The 14,513-nt window shown below is 40.8% G+C and overlaps 1 protein-coding gene and 1 pseudogene across 3 annotated transcripts; both read right to left on the minus strand.

Annotated features, from left to right (window-relative positions):
• Positions 1-632: 632 nt before the first annotated feature.
• LOC138156040 (probable E3 ubiquitin-protein ligase HECTD2 pseudogene) lies at positions 633-3,553 on the minus strand (annotated as a pseudogene).
• A 2,778-nt stretch (positions 3,554-6,331) lies between these two features.
• Positions 6,332-12,328, minus strand: ZNF572 (zinc finger protein 572). Of its 3 annotated transcripts, none has more exons than XM_069080953.1 (3): positions 12,261-12,328; positions 9,189-9,302; positions 6,332-8,266 (listed from the first exon to the last, which is right to left on the minus strand). In XM_069080953.1, the coding sequence occupies exons 2-3, from the start codon at positions 9,265-9,267 to the stop codon at positions 6,816-6,818; spliced, it is 1,530 nt and encodes a 509-aa protein (XP_068937054.1). In that variant the 5' UTR covers positions 9,268-9,302; positions 12,261-12,328; the 3' UTR covers positions 6,332-6,815. The 3 variants fall into 3 exon arrangements, with proteins under 3 accessions (XP_068937054.1, XP_068937052.1, XP_068937053.1); XM_069080951.1 differs by having other exon boundaries at positions 9,189-9,325; positions 12,168-12,313; XM_069080952.1 differs by having other exon boundaries at positions 12,168-12,300.
• Between the last annotated feature and the right edge of the window lie 2,185 nt (positions 12,329-14,513).

The raw sequence follows: 14,513 nt of genomic DNA on the forward strand, positions 1-14,513 counted from the left end.
AAAGGTTAATACTAAGAAAAACCAGATTAAAAACTGAAGAAGGGCAAGTTCCTTAACCCCAATTACCCTCCAAAAGGCAAAAAAACCCCCAAAAACCCAAACTGAAGAAGACAAATAGAAGGTAAGGAAACATTAAAACAATTACAATAATTGTTCAGTTTGTTGTATTCCACTCCTTGTGATCCCATTTGAGGTTTTCTTGGCATAGACACTGGAGTAGTTTGCCATTTTCTTCTCTAGTTCATTTTCCAAATGAAGAAACTGAAGCAAACAGGGTTAAATGACATGCCCAGGGTCACACAGCTAGAAGTGTCTGAGATTGGATTTGAACTCAAGTCTTGCTCATTTCAGGCCCAGCACTCCATTCACTGTACCACTTAGCTGCCCCAATTACAAAAATAGCTACTAGTTTATTATGTTCACCTTTCATATATGATTTTAAGTCATTTAACAAATGTATTGTAATCATAATTTCCTATTTATACTAACTACATTATTTGCATATATACTCACTGTGAACATCTTACATCTTCTTGCTTTCTCAAGTTCAGAGAACAAATACTGCCAGATGTATTATGTCCTTTGTTTGTCTCCTGAGGCTGTTAAACACCCACACCTCTAAATTCATGATTTTATATTGAATTCATTTTTTTATGTTGTCCTGTGTCAAAATGTAGTAATGTCTTTTCAAGATCAAGAGGAAACTTAAACACAATATCCCCAAAATATTGTACAGTGAGGTCAATTTTCACATAGTCATCTTACTGAGTATTTCTCTGCAGAGCATGCATATCCAATTCAGGAATCCTGCATACCAAAATTTCTGTCTTCTGGACATGCCATCTGAAGCAAATACACTATGAAATCCATAATAAAATGCAGCAAACTGTTCATAGATGGATTTATAGAGAAGGAAGTCAACATATACCTGCACATACTCTTTCCTATTCTGACTGGTAACTGGAATTTTACTACTACCTGGTTTTAAATTATATGATTTGATTACTCCAAATTCTTCTTGAAAAACCTGGAAGGTTGAGTAAAAAATCTTCAACACTGCCATTATATGATAAAAGGTAATTTAATTCATGGGCTGATTCAAGCACAATCTGATGTAGATCATCTGTGCCTACTGATGTGTTCTGGTCACCAGGAACAAGAGCTTCTCCTAACAGCAGGATGGGCAAGGAATACCCAAGGTAATGCCATCATATGCAGCTAGTCCCAGAAAAATTCCAACCAACTGAAATTCAGAATAGTGATCACATTTAAAGCTGCTAAACCAATGACAATGTGAATTCTTGTGATATGCAAACATACTATAGTCTGGGTGAAACATTTAGACAATCAAGAGAAGAAACCATTCTTTTGTCAAGCCTCCAGGTCAGCCTCACCCACAAATGTCACTTTTAGCTTCTTTTTCAAGTTTCCTCTTTTCCTTGTCAACTCATTGAGTGAATCATGGTGTGTTCTTTTACTTTCATATTTAGAAATAGCTTATTACACACACACACACACACACACACACACACACACACACACACTCTTAATTGTAGCCTTGGGGGAGGAAGGAAGAAAAAAAGAACAAAGTAAAAAATGCATAGCAGAGAACAAAAGAAAACTTACAAGGAAGCAAAGAAAAGGCAGACAGCTTTGAATACAATGTGTAGTATTTATTATATTGGCTTTCTTCAAATGGAAATTTATTGCTGTATATTTTGAATCTTTTTTTACCTTCTGCTGTAGGCATGGCAATGCTTTTTTTCTTTTCTTATTTTGTATTTGTTTATAATAGATTTCATTTTCTTATTCTATTTTTAGTATTTCAGTTTAAAATAAATTAAGAAAAAAAAAAGAAACAGCATATTCATATCAGGTCTTTGCCTTAGAAACTTTATCCACCAGACTCTGCCTGGCAGTGCTTATCATCTGTTGTTCCCAGTCCTAATGATTTTTTTTTCAACTATAGAAATAACAAATGGATACTGACAGAAGGAGAACTTTCAAGAGTTTCCAAAGCACTGCCTGGTATGATACTCCTCCATGAGATCAACATAATCCAATGTAGAATTATAGAAATCAGTAGATGGAATGATGGACCAAGTCATTTGCAGCATTAAGTAAAGCCAAGACTTTGGCTGCTGATGGAATCCACCAGGAACATTTTGTCATAGGTGAGAATTCTTCAGACTTTTCAGGTCATCACACAATGTTCTGTTGCTGTGTTCTGGTTTGGCTCGCTTCATATGCATCAAGTTCATGTAACTCTTTCCAGGTTTTCCTGAAATCATTCTGCTTGTCATTTCTTATAGCACAATAATCTAGTACAATCATAAACCACAATTTGTTTAGCCATTCCCCAATCGATGGGCATCACTTGATTTCCAATTCTTAGCCACCACAAAAAGAGGTGCTATAAATATTTTTTGCATAAATAGGTCCTTTTCCCTTCTTTTGGATGTTTTTGGGATATAGACCTAGCAGTGGTATTGCTAGAACAAAAGGTATTCACAGTTTTATGTCTTTTGGGCATAGTTCCAAATTGTTCTCCAAAATGGTTGGATCAGTTCACAACTCCACCAACACTATCTCAATTTTCCTACATCCCTACCAACATTTATCATTTTCCTTTTCTGTCATATTAGCCACACTGATGGCTGTGAGGTGGTATCTCAGAGTTGTTTTAATTTGCATTTTTCTTTCTTTTTTTTTTTTATTGAGCAATCAGGGTTAAGTAACTTGCTCAAGGTTACACGGCCAGTTATTTCTGGGTGTGGTGCTGAGTGTCTGAGCCCGGGATTCGATCTCCAGGTCGTCCCAACACTGGAGCCGGTGCTCTTACTTGCTGAGCCACCTGGCTGCCCTGCATTTTTCTGATTAGGTGATTTAGAGCATTTTTCCATATGGCTATAGAGAGCTTTGATTTGTCTGAAAATTGCCTCTTCATATTCTTTGACCACTTATCAATTGGGAAATGACTTGTATTTTTATAAATTTTACTCTGTTCTCTACATAGTTGAGAAATGAGGCCTTTATCAAAGATACCTGTTGCAAAACTCCCCTCCCCCCAGTTTTCTGCTTTCCTTATAATTTTGGTTGCATTGGTTTTGTTTGTGAAAAAATTTTAAAATTTTATATAGTCAAAATTATCTATTTTACATTTTTCAATGCTCTCTATATCTTCTTTGATCCTAAATTCTTCCCTTATCCATAAATCTGACAGATAAACTATTCCATGCCCCTTGCTGTACTGCACAGACTGCTCAGTTGCCTAGAGGACTACAAGAGGGCAGGGCCTCACTGGAGGATTGCCCCAGGCTTGGAAACTTGCTGCAATCCCTCTGTTGTGAGGCTGGAGACTGCTGCTTTTGTCCTTACTTCCTTCCCACTGAGACAGATGTTTCCGCTGGCTTGGTAAGCTGCTTCCTTGCTCCTAGATCAATTCTGAGGTGGTTTTCTAGTTGTTTGGAGGGGAATTTGGGAGGGCTTCAATGGGTTCCTTCCTCACTCTGCCATCTTGACACCAGAAGCCATGATGCACTCTTAAAGCCATGTGTACGCATGTGTACATGTATGTACACTTATGGGCATGCCCTTGCACATGTTAGGCAGTGGTGATAATTTGCCACAGTGGGAAATTATGAGCCTGTTTTATCTTGAAGCAACTGCCTTCCTTTAGATCAAATATCTCCCATGTTAATTAACTTGGGGTTATCATTAATTCTCTCTCCCTCACCTTTCCTATCTGATCATTTACCAAGTATGGATTTCACTTATGTAACATCACTTGCCTCTGTCTTCTATTCTTACTGACCATTACACCTGCCTAGTGTGGATAAACTTAAAAAACTTTTTTAAATGATCTCATTTTTTTACATTGCATTCAAATATCAGCTCTGTCACTTGTTACCTACATGACCTTTACCTCTCTAGGCCTCAGTTTATCCATGATCTCTAAGGTCCATTCTAGTTCTAAATACATCAGCTAACATCTTAGTTCAGCTGTTTTACTGTTAGTTAGAACAAAGCATTTGTATGCCCCAGGCAATTTTTTCATTGTAGAACTAGCATCCTTAAATCCCCACTAAAAAGTATGTCCCTTGGGTTTCTATCTCCTGAAAGCTTTGAGACTTCACACAAACACCTTGATATATTACAAAATAGGTTTAGTAGAGAGCAGAATTATATATTGCCATCACAAAGAGCTGCTATATTTTTGTACAACTAGATCCTTCCTCTCTTACTGTTTTTTTTTTTTTAATCTCTTTGGGATACATAACTAGTAGTATGTAGCGTTTTATAGCCCTTTGGACATATTGCCAAATTGCTCTTCAGAATGGCTGGGTAAGTTCACAACTCCACAGAGCATTAGTGCCCCAATTTTCCCACATCCACTCTAACATTTACCATTTTCCTTTTCTGTCATATTAGCCAACCTGATAGATGTAAGGTGGTAGAGGGAATCATCTCTATTTTCTAAGTAAGTTATGGAGTCTCCTATCTTTTGCTGAGATGATAGGAAGAGAAGTGGTATTAGAGACGAAAGGAGGGAAGGAAGAGTTTGGGATGACAGTGTAAAACGACATAGAGAATCAGTTGGGGAAGAGTAAAAGAATTATCTTGCTTTAGTGAGGGCCAAGTTAAAATGAAAACAAACAAATCATAGGCTTGTAATGGATCAATCAGCATGGTTATATCACTTCTTCCAATATAAGATCAGAGAAGGTGGATGGTAGAAGTAAACAAGGGTTGGAGTTTGGCAGAGCATGATCAGCAGTAGAACAAAGAAGAAATGTTTTCAAAAGGAGAGGACACAGGCGCAGCTAGGTGGCACAGTGAATAAAGCTCCGGCCCCGGAGTCAGGAGGACCCGAGTTCAGTTCCGACCTCAGACACTTAACACCCACACACAAAAAAAAACTAGCCGTGTAACCTTGGGCAAGTTACTTAACCCCAACTGCCCTCCAAAAGGCAGAAAAAAAAAGTAAGAGGACACAGTAATGTTGAACTGCTCAACTATAGGGTTAAATGGGAAGCAGGGAAAGTTAATCCAAAACAGGGGTGATACCATGGAAGGGTACTGAGTAATGAAGGGACCAGAGGTCATCTAAAGTCAAATAATAGATTTGGAGGGGGTGGTGCATAGGCAGAAGGTTATAATGGGTAATTTTAGAATTCTTCATCATAAAAATGGAGGACTTTTAGGTCTGAACAACCACGTGTAAAGCTAAGACAGAGGGAAGGAGTAGATCTTGAGAACTGAGGAGATCGTTCATTTCCAATACTTCCCCTTCCCATGCAAGGTGGCAAATTGACCAAAAAGCAACATCTTAAATGTCTTTATTTGACTGTTTTTGCTATGATTTTCATCCTTTAATAATAAAAAATCATAATATAGTCACTACCCAGTATCAACTGCATCTCAGTGAGAGGGGAGGATGTAACAATTCCAGTGCAACTCAGTTGTCCCCAAGGGACCACTGGCAAAAGGAATGGTCTTTTTGGGAATACTACAGTTCAATTCCCTTCTGCTAAATTTTTAATTTTCACCTCAATCCCTTTTAAATATATTTAGAAATCCTAAGATATAAGCTTGGGCCCCCTCACCTCCATTTCTCCTTACTCATTTGCAACAGATGAACAAGGATTTATGAAAAAGGGTGCTTAATAATTTCTATAAAGTCCCTATTTAGGACAGGGAGGAATATGGGAAAATATTAGTTTCTCTGCCTCTTCCCTAGGAAGGCCAAAGAGAAAAGAACTATTAGGACCTGACCCTTGTAATACTTACTCCAATACTAATGGAATTCTGTCCATTTCACACTAAGTCATTGAGCTAGTTACAAGAGCCTAGTTTCTTATTTCACTGAATCCTTATATAATAGGAAAACCACGGCACACAGAGGAGAAAAAAGACTAGTTACTAATTACAAGAAGAGAATTTACCCTGGCTCCTAATCTTGCTTCTTTATGGTAGGGATACAGAGACATAGTGGCAAGGGGATTTCAGAGGTTACAGGTTAATGAGCCCATTGACTGGGAATTCCAGAATACCCTGGGAATGTCTTACCTCAAAATCCATTGTTTTTCAACACTCTCTTTCACTGCTGCTCTAGACTGATCTAGACAAGACCAAAGCCTGTAGTTCTAGATCTCTTACAGCCTTGTGACAAATCTTTACTGGTCAGATAAGATTTACCTAGTGCTCACCTATGATTCACTCTGGGCCACACTCTTTACAAGAGTTCATTTTCAAGGAACAAGACTGCTCAAATTTAAACCATTGTTTTTTGCCTGAGCACCTTCCCCCACAAAAAGCCAGGGAACCACACTGATCTTCAGCAAAATCATTTTATCAGCAAGCTATCTGGTACAAATAACAGTTTGCCTACAACTAACATAGCAAGAGAAAATTGCAAACTTTAGCAAGTCTAGCTTCTAGATTTCAGGTTTATTTTTTTTTTTAATTTATTCTAAGGATTACTCTGAACTATTCCTGTCTCACCTTAAATAAAAAATTCTGTTTTCTTTCCATCCTTGGTGCTGTTTTTCACTGGGAAGATGCATGACCTGGTTGGTTTGAGTCTTTGCATCTTCTAAGCAGAGTGGCCTTCTCTCTCTTTTCCAGAGGTATTGATGATAAGCCAAAGAAATTCAATAGTAAACTGCTCTTATAGTACCTTAATTGTGATGGGTTAATAAAAGGAAAAGTTTACAAGAAACTTCCTCTCAGGAGGAAACAGATTTGGGAACTGGAAATGAGTAAATGAAGTCCATATGCCCTCCCACCCCCACTTCAAGCTTTTCTAGGTCCATTCATGAGTACTTTTCCTCAACTTCAGGGAAATGAAAGAGCTTTTCTTTTATGTGTGTTTTCTGATGCTGATTGAGGTAGGCACTACGACTGAAAGATTTCTCACAGTCAGTACATTTATAAGGTTTTTCTCCTATGTGGGTCCTTTGGTGCCTGATAAGGTTAAAGCTCTGACTGAAACCTTCCCCACAGTCAGGACATCTATAGGGTTTTTCTCCTGTATGAATTCTCTGGTGAATCACCAGTGTGGAGCTTTGACTGAAAGTTTTCCAACACTCAGGACATCTATAGGGTTTTTCTCCTGTGTGTGTTCTCTGGTGTCTAATAAGGTGTGAACTAAGGTTGAAACTTTTCCCACATTCACAACATTTATATGTTTTCTCTCCTGGCTGAGTTCTCTGCCCTTCTACTGAGTTAATATTGTGATTCAAATTTACTCCAAATTCAGTACTCTCATAGAATTTCTCTCCCATGTGTGTTTTCCGGTGTGTAATAAGGTTTGAGCTGCGGCTAAAATTTTTCCCACATTCTGGGCATGTATATGGTTTTTCTCCTGTGTGAATTCTCTGATGCTTTATGAGGGTAGAGTTACAACCAAAGCTTTTCCCACACTCAAGACATTTGTAGGGTTTCTCACCAGTGTGTGTGCGCTGATGGCGAATAAGGCTGGAACTCTGACTAAATCTTTTCCCACAGTCAAGACATTTATAGGGCTTTTCTCCTGTGTGAGTCCTTTGATGCTCAATTAGGACATAGCTGTGACTGAAGCATTTCCCACACACGGGACATTCATAAGGTTTCTCTCCTGTATGAGATCTGTGATGCTGAATAAGATGCGAGCTGCTACTGAAGCTCTTCCCACATTCTGGACACTTATAGGGCTTCTCTCCTGTGTGTGTTCTCTCATGGATAATAAGGTGTGAGGTATTGCTAAAGCTTTTCCCACATTCATTACATTGATAGGGCTTTTCTCCTGTGTGAGTTCTCCGATGCTGAATCAAATGGGAGCTGTTACTAAAGCATTTCTCACACTCTGAACATTTGTAAGGCTTTTCTCCTGTGTGAATCCTTAGATGAGTTCGAAGGTGAGAGCTGTTATTGAAACTCTTCTGACATTCAAGACATTTGTGGGATTTGCCTCTTTTGGGTAGTGTCTGATGGACAGTAATGTCAATGTTTTTTCTGGTGCCCCATTTCCAGGAAATAGATTTATTCTGTTCTTTTCCCATAGGTTTCCCCCACTGAGTTTCTGTCTTGCAGTTATTCTCATACGTATCTTTACACTCAAGACTCCAGAACCTGACACCTTTGTTCCTTCCTAATGGAATTTCTTTAGTATCCTCATGTTCAATGTGTGGGAGAACATCTTTCTCAGACCACTCTGATGGTATGTCCTTACTTTCCTCATCCTTAAGGTATTTCTGGTCAAAAGTTTCCAAATTGTTCTTACTCTCTGAAAGAATAAAGAGAAAATGTAAAGAGTGTCTCTGTCATGGGAGAAAAAACACAATAAACATCAATTAAGCATTTGCTGAATGCAGAGTTCCTGTGCTAAGTGCCAGTGGGGGCTTTATGTAGAAAATGGTGCTTGAGTGGATTTTTTTTTTGCAGGAAGGAAGGTAGGGCAATTGGGGTTAAGTGACTTGCCCACGGTGACACGACCTCAGACGGTGAATTGCCCTCAGATTCTCCATGCCAACACAGCAAAACATCTGGCAGGTTTTAGGACAGAAAGGATTTGGGAGTGGGCCAAAAGACCAATTGTACGTTTATCTTCCAAAGAACCAACCTATTTTTTTGTTAGGTGTCTGAGTCCAGATTTGAACTCAGGTCCTCCTGACTCCAGGGCCAGTGCTCTATTCACTGTGCCACCTAGCTGCCCCTTGAGTGGATTCTTAAACTATATGTGAGCTATTACTATTAATCTAGTAAACTACAACTGAAGAGGTACCATGGCATAGTGGATAGCTATGGAGTCAGGAAAACCTGGGTTCAATTCCTGCCTCTAATATATATTAGCTATATGATTTGAGCAATGGGAAGTCACTGTTCAGTATTCCAGAGAATTAGAATTAAAAATTACAAGAGTTGCTGACTTTCATGAGTAGGACATTCTCCACACTGATGAAATCATAGGTCTGGACAAAAAAAAGTGCAACAACTACTGGTTCTGCCGGTGTAAAACCAGGTTCATACATTGTCCCAAAACACAGAAGAAGGGTAACAACTATTAGCAACAACAAGGCCATACACACAGCCATACCTGCTATGAAAATAATAGTCATGCCAACTAGTTAAGAGTTTAAGCAAAATGCAAAATGAGAAATCTCACAGAGGTTGTTCTGGGGACTGAGACCTTCCTCTATGTCCCTCACCTGTATAAGGGCTTCTCAAAATCTCCTTCTCCTTGGAGTCCTCAAGATTTGGTACCAACAACTCTTCCTCTTGCTCCATCAGGGAGATCACAACCAGCTGAGAGATCTGAAACCCTGTGAAAGGAGACAGGGAACATCTGCAGAAAATTACACAAGTTTATACCTGTACCTTCTTTCCTCAAAAACTGTTGTTTAATATTATCAAGCACTTAAAAATATGTTGTGTCCTACACTGAAATTATCAGAAAAACTTTCTCTGCTCCCAGGAGACCACTCAAGAAAACCTTAATCTTTCTAATAATGTTTAGATCCTAATAACTTGATTTTTAAAATTAATTTGAATTACATGAATGTTCTAGATTTTCATTCCCTGGATTTAGGGACAAAGGAGGGGCAGGGAAGAGGTTTTTGTACTTGTACTTCCTTTAGAAATAGGATTATAAATAGTTCCTTTAGAAATTGGAGTGTTATTAGAGAACAACCAAATCTCAGAGTTGGAAGGGATTTCAGAATCTATCTGGTACAATCTGTAGCTGAACAGGAAACTTCTTTAAAGTTTTTGACAAGTGATCAGTCTCTTGCTTGAAGACCTTTAGGGATGAGGAATTGTCTACTTCCCTGAAGCAAGTTATCGTACTTTTGAATTGCACAAATCATAAGGACATTTTTCCACATATTAAAACTAAATCTACTTATCTAGAAAAAGTTTAATCTCTATTTCCGATGAAAGTTTTTCAAAGAACTGAAAACTATGATGTCCCTACTAAGTTTTCTGTTCAGTAAACATTACTAGTTCCTTAACAAAGTGGTCATCCTATTCAGGATGCTCCAGCTTATCATTGGCCTTCCTAAAACATGGTACCTAGAACTAGACACAGTACTCCAGATATGGTTTGTCTCAAGTGAAGCACAGTTGGATTACCTGTCCAGGTCACTGTGTTTCATGAAGCCTAATGTCGCATTTCACCATTTCTGGCTGCCATGCAGCACCCTTGCCTTCTATTGATTTTCTAAGCCACTGAAACTGCCAGAGGTTTTTCACATGAACTTTTTTACTGTCTTTTTCCCCACTTTGTACTTATTTAAATGATTTTTTTTTGATGTGTGCAGGCCTTGACATTTATTTTTATGAAATTAAGTTCAGGGGCGGCCAGGTAGCAAGCGAGTAAGAGCACCGGCTCCAGTGTCGGGATGACCTAGGGATCGAATCCGGGCTCAGACAATTATTACCCACCCAGAAACACCTGGTCATGTAACCTTGAGCAAGTTATTTAACCCCAATTGCTTAGGGGTGGCCAGGTGGCTTAGCAGGGCACCGGCCCCAGTGTCGGGATGACCTGGGGATCAAATCTGGGCTCAGATACTTAGCACCACATCCAGAAATAACTGGCTGTGTAACCCTGAGCAAGTTACTTAACCCCAATTGCTTTAAAAAAAAAAATTAAGTTCACTATTTTGGCCTCAAGATGCTTTTGGATCACAGCATTTTCTCATTTTCCCCTCCATAATCTAAATTGTGTGTCATTATCATAGTCCACCAAAATTCTAATTCAAAATCTCAATATGGCATGGAATTGCCCTCAGATTCTCCATGCCAACACAGCAAAACATCTGGCAGGTTTTAGGACAGAAAGGATTTGGGAGTGGGCCAAAAGACCAATTGTACATTTATCTTCCAAAGAACCAACCTATCCAAGAGGTGATTTTTTTTTTTGATACGAAAAGTCCTTAAACAGCCAGGAGTTCTGGTCTGTGTCACTGGAAGGAATATCCAGACCCATGCAATCAGATATCCTTAAAGTATGCAGAGTCATCCTGTTAACATGGGGAAAAAAATTTACTATGTGAGTTATACAGTTCTAAAAAAGTAGTATGCAAATGGAACAAATAATAATAGCAACAATCCTACAGGGTAGGTAGGCCCTGTTATATCCCCATTTTACAGATGGGAATAAAGATAGGCTGAGAAAGGTTAAGTAACTTGCCCAGGGTCACACAGCTAGTAAGTATCTGAAGCAGGATTCAAACTCAAGTACAGCATTCTATCCACTGTACCTCCTAGCTGCCCTAAGCTATCTCTTGATGAGCTGTTAAATGTTAAGCCAAGAGTAAAAGTTTAAGCATTGAATCACTTACTCAATAAATATTTATTCAGCACCTAGACATGCAAGGTGGAATACAGACAATCAAAACTTTGGGCAAATCACCTAAGCTTTCTAGATCTTAGTTTTCTCATCTCATCCAGTAAAATTAGTGGCTTGGTCTAGACTGCTATTTATAGTTCATATAAAGTTATAGCTCGTTGGGATGTGCTCGGAGTGAGAAATGGCCTTAGACATTATTTAGAGCTGGTTCTTCTGAGCTCTAAGATTTTGATTCTGGAGTCTAAATCTGACAGGGCTCCTACTGTCAAAAGCACAGGATTATATGTTCAGTTTAGCAAGGCATCTGGACCCCCATCCTCCGCCTACAAAGAAGTGGTCTGTTTCCTAGCTGCAGGTGGTCTGGGTGCCTGGCGTGTATGTGTGTGTAGAGGCGCACACGGATCAGGGGCAGTCACAATCACAGCCTGTATCCAGCAGTAACCTAACTGCCCCGAGAGCCTAAAGGCTGCGACGCTGGGGAGGAGGATGTGGCGGCTTACGCTCTCCGAGGTATTCTGGGCCCTAAGCGGACGGAGCTGCGCGCCTGACGCAGGCAGCACGACCTCAGATGGGTATAAACCGCTCCGGGGGTAAGACGGGGCCGGGCGAGGCCTTTTCACATGTCCCGCGGTCTGGGCGCTGCCTGGCCCCGATGCCAGGTCAGTGCCAGCGGGCCAGTGCTGTTTAGTCCTGCGGCCGGAGCAATGGCAGGCAAAGACAAAACAGAAGTCCCGACTCCACGCCGGCCCTCGGGGCCACCCCGAGAAGCCGCGGCGAAGCGGGCGCCGGCAGCGGCGGACCCAGAACCTTCCCTTCCCCCGATCCAGACACTCACTGCTCTGGGGCAGCGCCCTGGGCTCTGTGTTGCCCCACCAGGTGCCCGGACATCGCGGGGGGGAAGAGGGCGGAGAAAGAGCAAGCCCATTACCCTGAGCAAGTCCAAACCCGGCGTGTGGAGCGGAGCAATAGGAACCGGAAGTGACGGCAGGCCCCACCCCCGGCGTGATTTTGGTGGAGCCTCTCTAGGAGGCTGGGGTGGGTCAAGTCTCGTTAGTTTCCTTTATTTCTGCACCTGTGCTAAGCCTCTTGCTTCAGTCTCTTCTGTGCTCTGGGAGCCTGAGGGGCGCGGTTATAGCAGATTTCCAAGCAATCATCAGAGCATCAGCATCAGTGTATCTATTGCCGAACCACACCAAACCCCTCTTGTCCAGATGGGGAAACTGAGGTCCAGGGACATAAGCGACTTGCCCTGGGTCACAAGACTAATAAGCATCAGTCTCATCAATAAATAGTATCTGATATTTATAGAGTAACAGGGCTGTGGGTTCAGGCAGCAGTAAACAAGTATTTATTAAGAAGGGCTTCTTAGGTGCCAGGAGGTAGATAGGTGGCTCAGTGGATACCTTGCTGGGCCTGGAGTCAGGAGGACCTAAGTTCAAATTCAGTCTCAGACAGTCAGTAGCTATGTGACCCTGGTCGAGTTACTTAACCTTGCTTGCCTCAGTTTCCTCATCTGTAAAATGAGCTGGAGAAGGAAATGGCAAACCACTCCAGTATTTTTGCGAAGAGAAGCCCAAAAGGGGTGACAATGAATCTGTCACGACTGAACAACGACAAAAGTGCCAAGGCACTGTGCTCACTAAAGTGGAGACACAAAATGTTCATTTGTGCGGACGTGAAAAAAGGTAAAAATATGGTCTCTGCCCTCCAGGAGCTCCTACTCAAATAGAGAAAACTGCTTCAGAGAGCTATACCCACAAGACATATGGAATGTAAAAGCATGATCATCTCAGAGAGGGCATAGGGAAAATTAGTCCTGCAGAAAGGGGCACCGGAACTGAGTCTGGAAGTCTCTGTCATGGAGCCTCTTTTGCCAGGAGCAGAAAGGAGGTCAGTGTCACCAGATTTTGGAGTATACGGAAGGAAGTCAAGCCTAAAAAGACTGCAGTAGTGGGAAGGGGCCAAATTAGGAAGGGCTTTTAGTGCCCAACAGAAGATTTTCTATTTGATCATAGAGGTAAAAAGAAAGTGACATCCTCAGACCTGCCATTTAGGAAAATCATTCCAGGGTCTGAGTAGAAAATGGACTAGAGTGAGGAGAGACTTGAGGCAGGCAGATCCACAAGCAAGTGGAGCAGGCACTCTTGTCACAGTACCAGGGAAGAAAAGAGGGTTTGTGGTCACTCACAGACCAGACCACAGGCCAAGAGAGGAGTAAACACACCTCTCCTTATATCCTACAACCATGGAAGAACTGAAAACTAACAGATCCCTAGAAGTATCTCCAAAAACAGCTACACAAAAGCCTTGAAGCTTAGAACAGTGCACCTTCTGCCCTGGAAGCAGGACCCTTTAAAGTCAAAGCTCCTACCTCCAAAGCCTCCAAGAAAAATAGGAATTGATCTCAGGCTATGGAAGAACTCAAAAAGGATTTTGAAAATCAAGTAAGAGAGGTTGAAGAAAAATTGGGAAGAGAAATGAGAGTGATGTAGGAAAATCGTGAAAAACAAGTCAACAGCTTGGTAAAGGAGACAAAAAAAATGCTGAAGAAAATAACACCTTAAAAAACAGACTATGCCACTTGGAATACTGTTGTGCTATAAAATTGATTAGCAAGATGTTCTCAGAAAATCCTGGAAAGATTTACATGATCTGATCCAAAGTAAAATATACTGTGTACAGAGTAACAGCAATATTGTGCAATGATCAGAATCACCTATTTTCAGCAGTACAACGATCCAAGACAACTCTGAAGGGAAAATGAAAATGCTATCCATTCCCAGAGAAAGAACTGATGGTGTCTGAATTCAGATTCAAGCATACTTTTTTTACTTTATTTTTCTTGAGGTTTTTTTTAGTCTATGTTTTCTTTCACAACATGACTAATGTGGAAATATTTTGCATGACTATACATGTATAACCTATATTGAATTGCTTGCTTTCTTAGTGAGGGGGGTGTAAGGGTTATGGGATTTAAAGATCTTCCATGCCCCATTGGACGTGCTGATGTAGCAGGAAGGGGCGGAGCAAGAGAAAGCGAAAGCCAGAGAAAGCGAAAGCCAAGCTAGCGTTCCTGCGGTGGCTGGTGGTGGTGGCGATGGCGGCGGCAGTAGCAGAGGCAGCGGCAGCACGAGGCCCTTTTTGAGTTAGGACTGCTAAGGACTTTCTGCTAAGGCCTCCT

Source organism: Petaurus breviceps, unplaced genomic scaffold (genome assembly GCF_028583685.1).
Source record: "Petaurus breviceps papuanus isolate PSGF00001 unplaced genomic scaffold, PetGlider_PUasm1.0 98, whole genome shotgun sequence".
NCBI classification, from domain to species: Eukaryota; Metazoa; Chordata; class Mammalia; order Diprotodontia; family Petauridae; genus Petaurus; species Petaurus breviceps.

Excerpts from the sequence above, each read along its gene's own strand:
- ZNF572 (XM_069080951.1), bottom strand. The coding sequence starts at position 12,220 with ATGTCCGGGCACCTGGTGGGGCAACACAGAGCCCAGGGCGCTGCCCCA. Across the intron at positions 9,326-12,167 it reads CAGGGCGCTGCCCCAGAGCA|ATGTTCCCTGTCTCCTTTCA; the intron begins GTGAGTGTCTGG and ends AATTTTCTGCAG. Across the intron at positions 8,267-9,188 it reads TTTGAGAAGCCCTTATACAG|AGAGTAAGAACAATTTGGAA; the intron begins GTGAGGGACATA and ends TTATTCTTTCAG.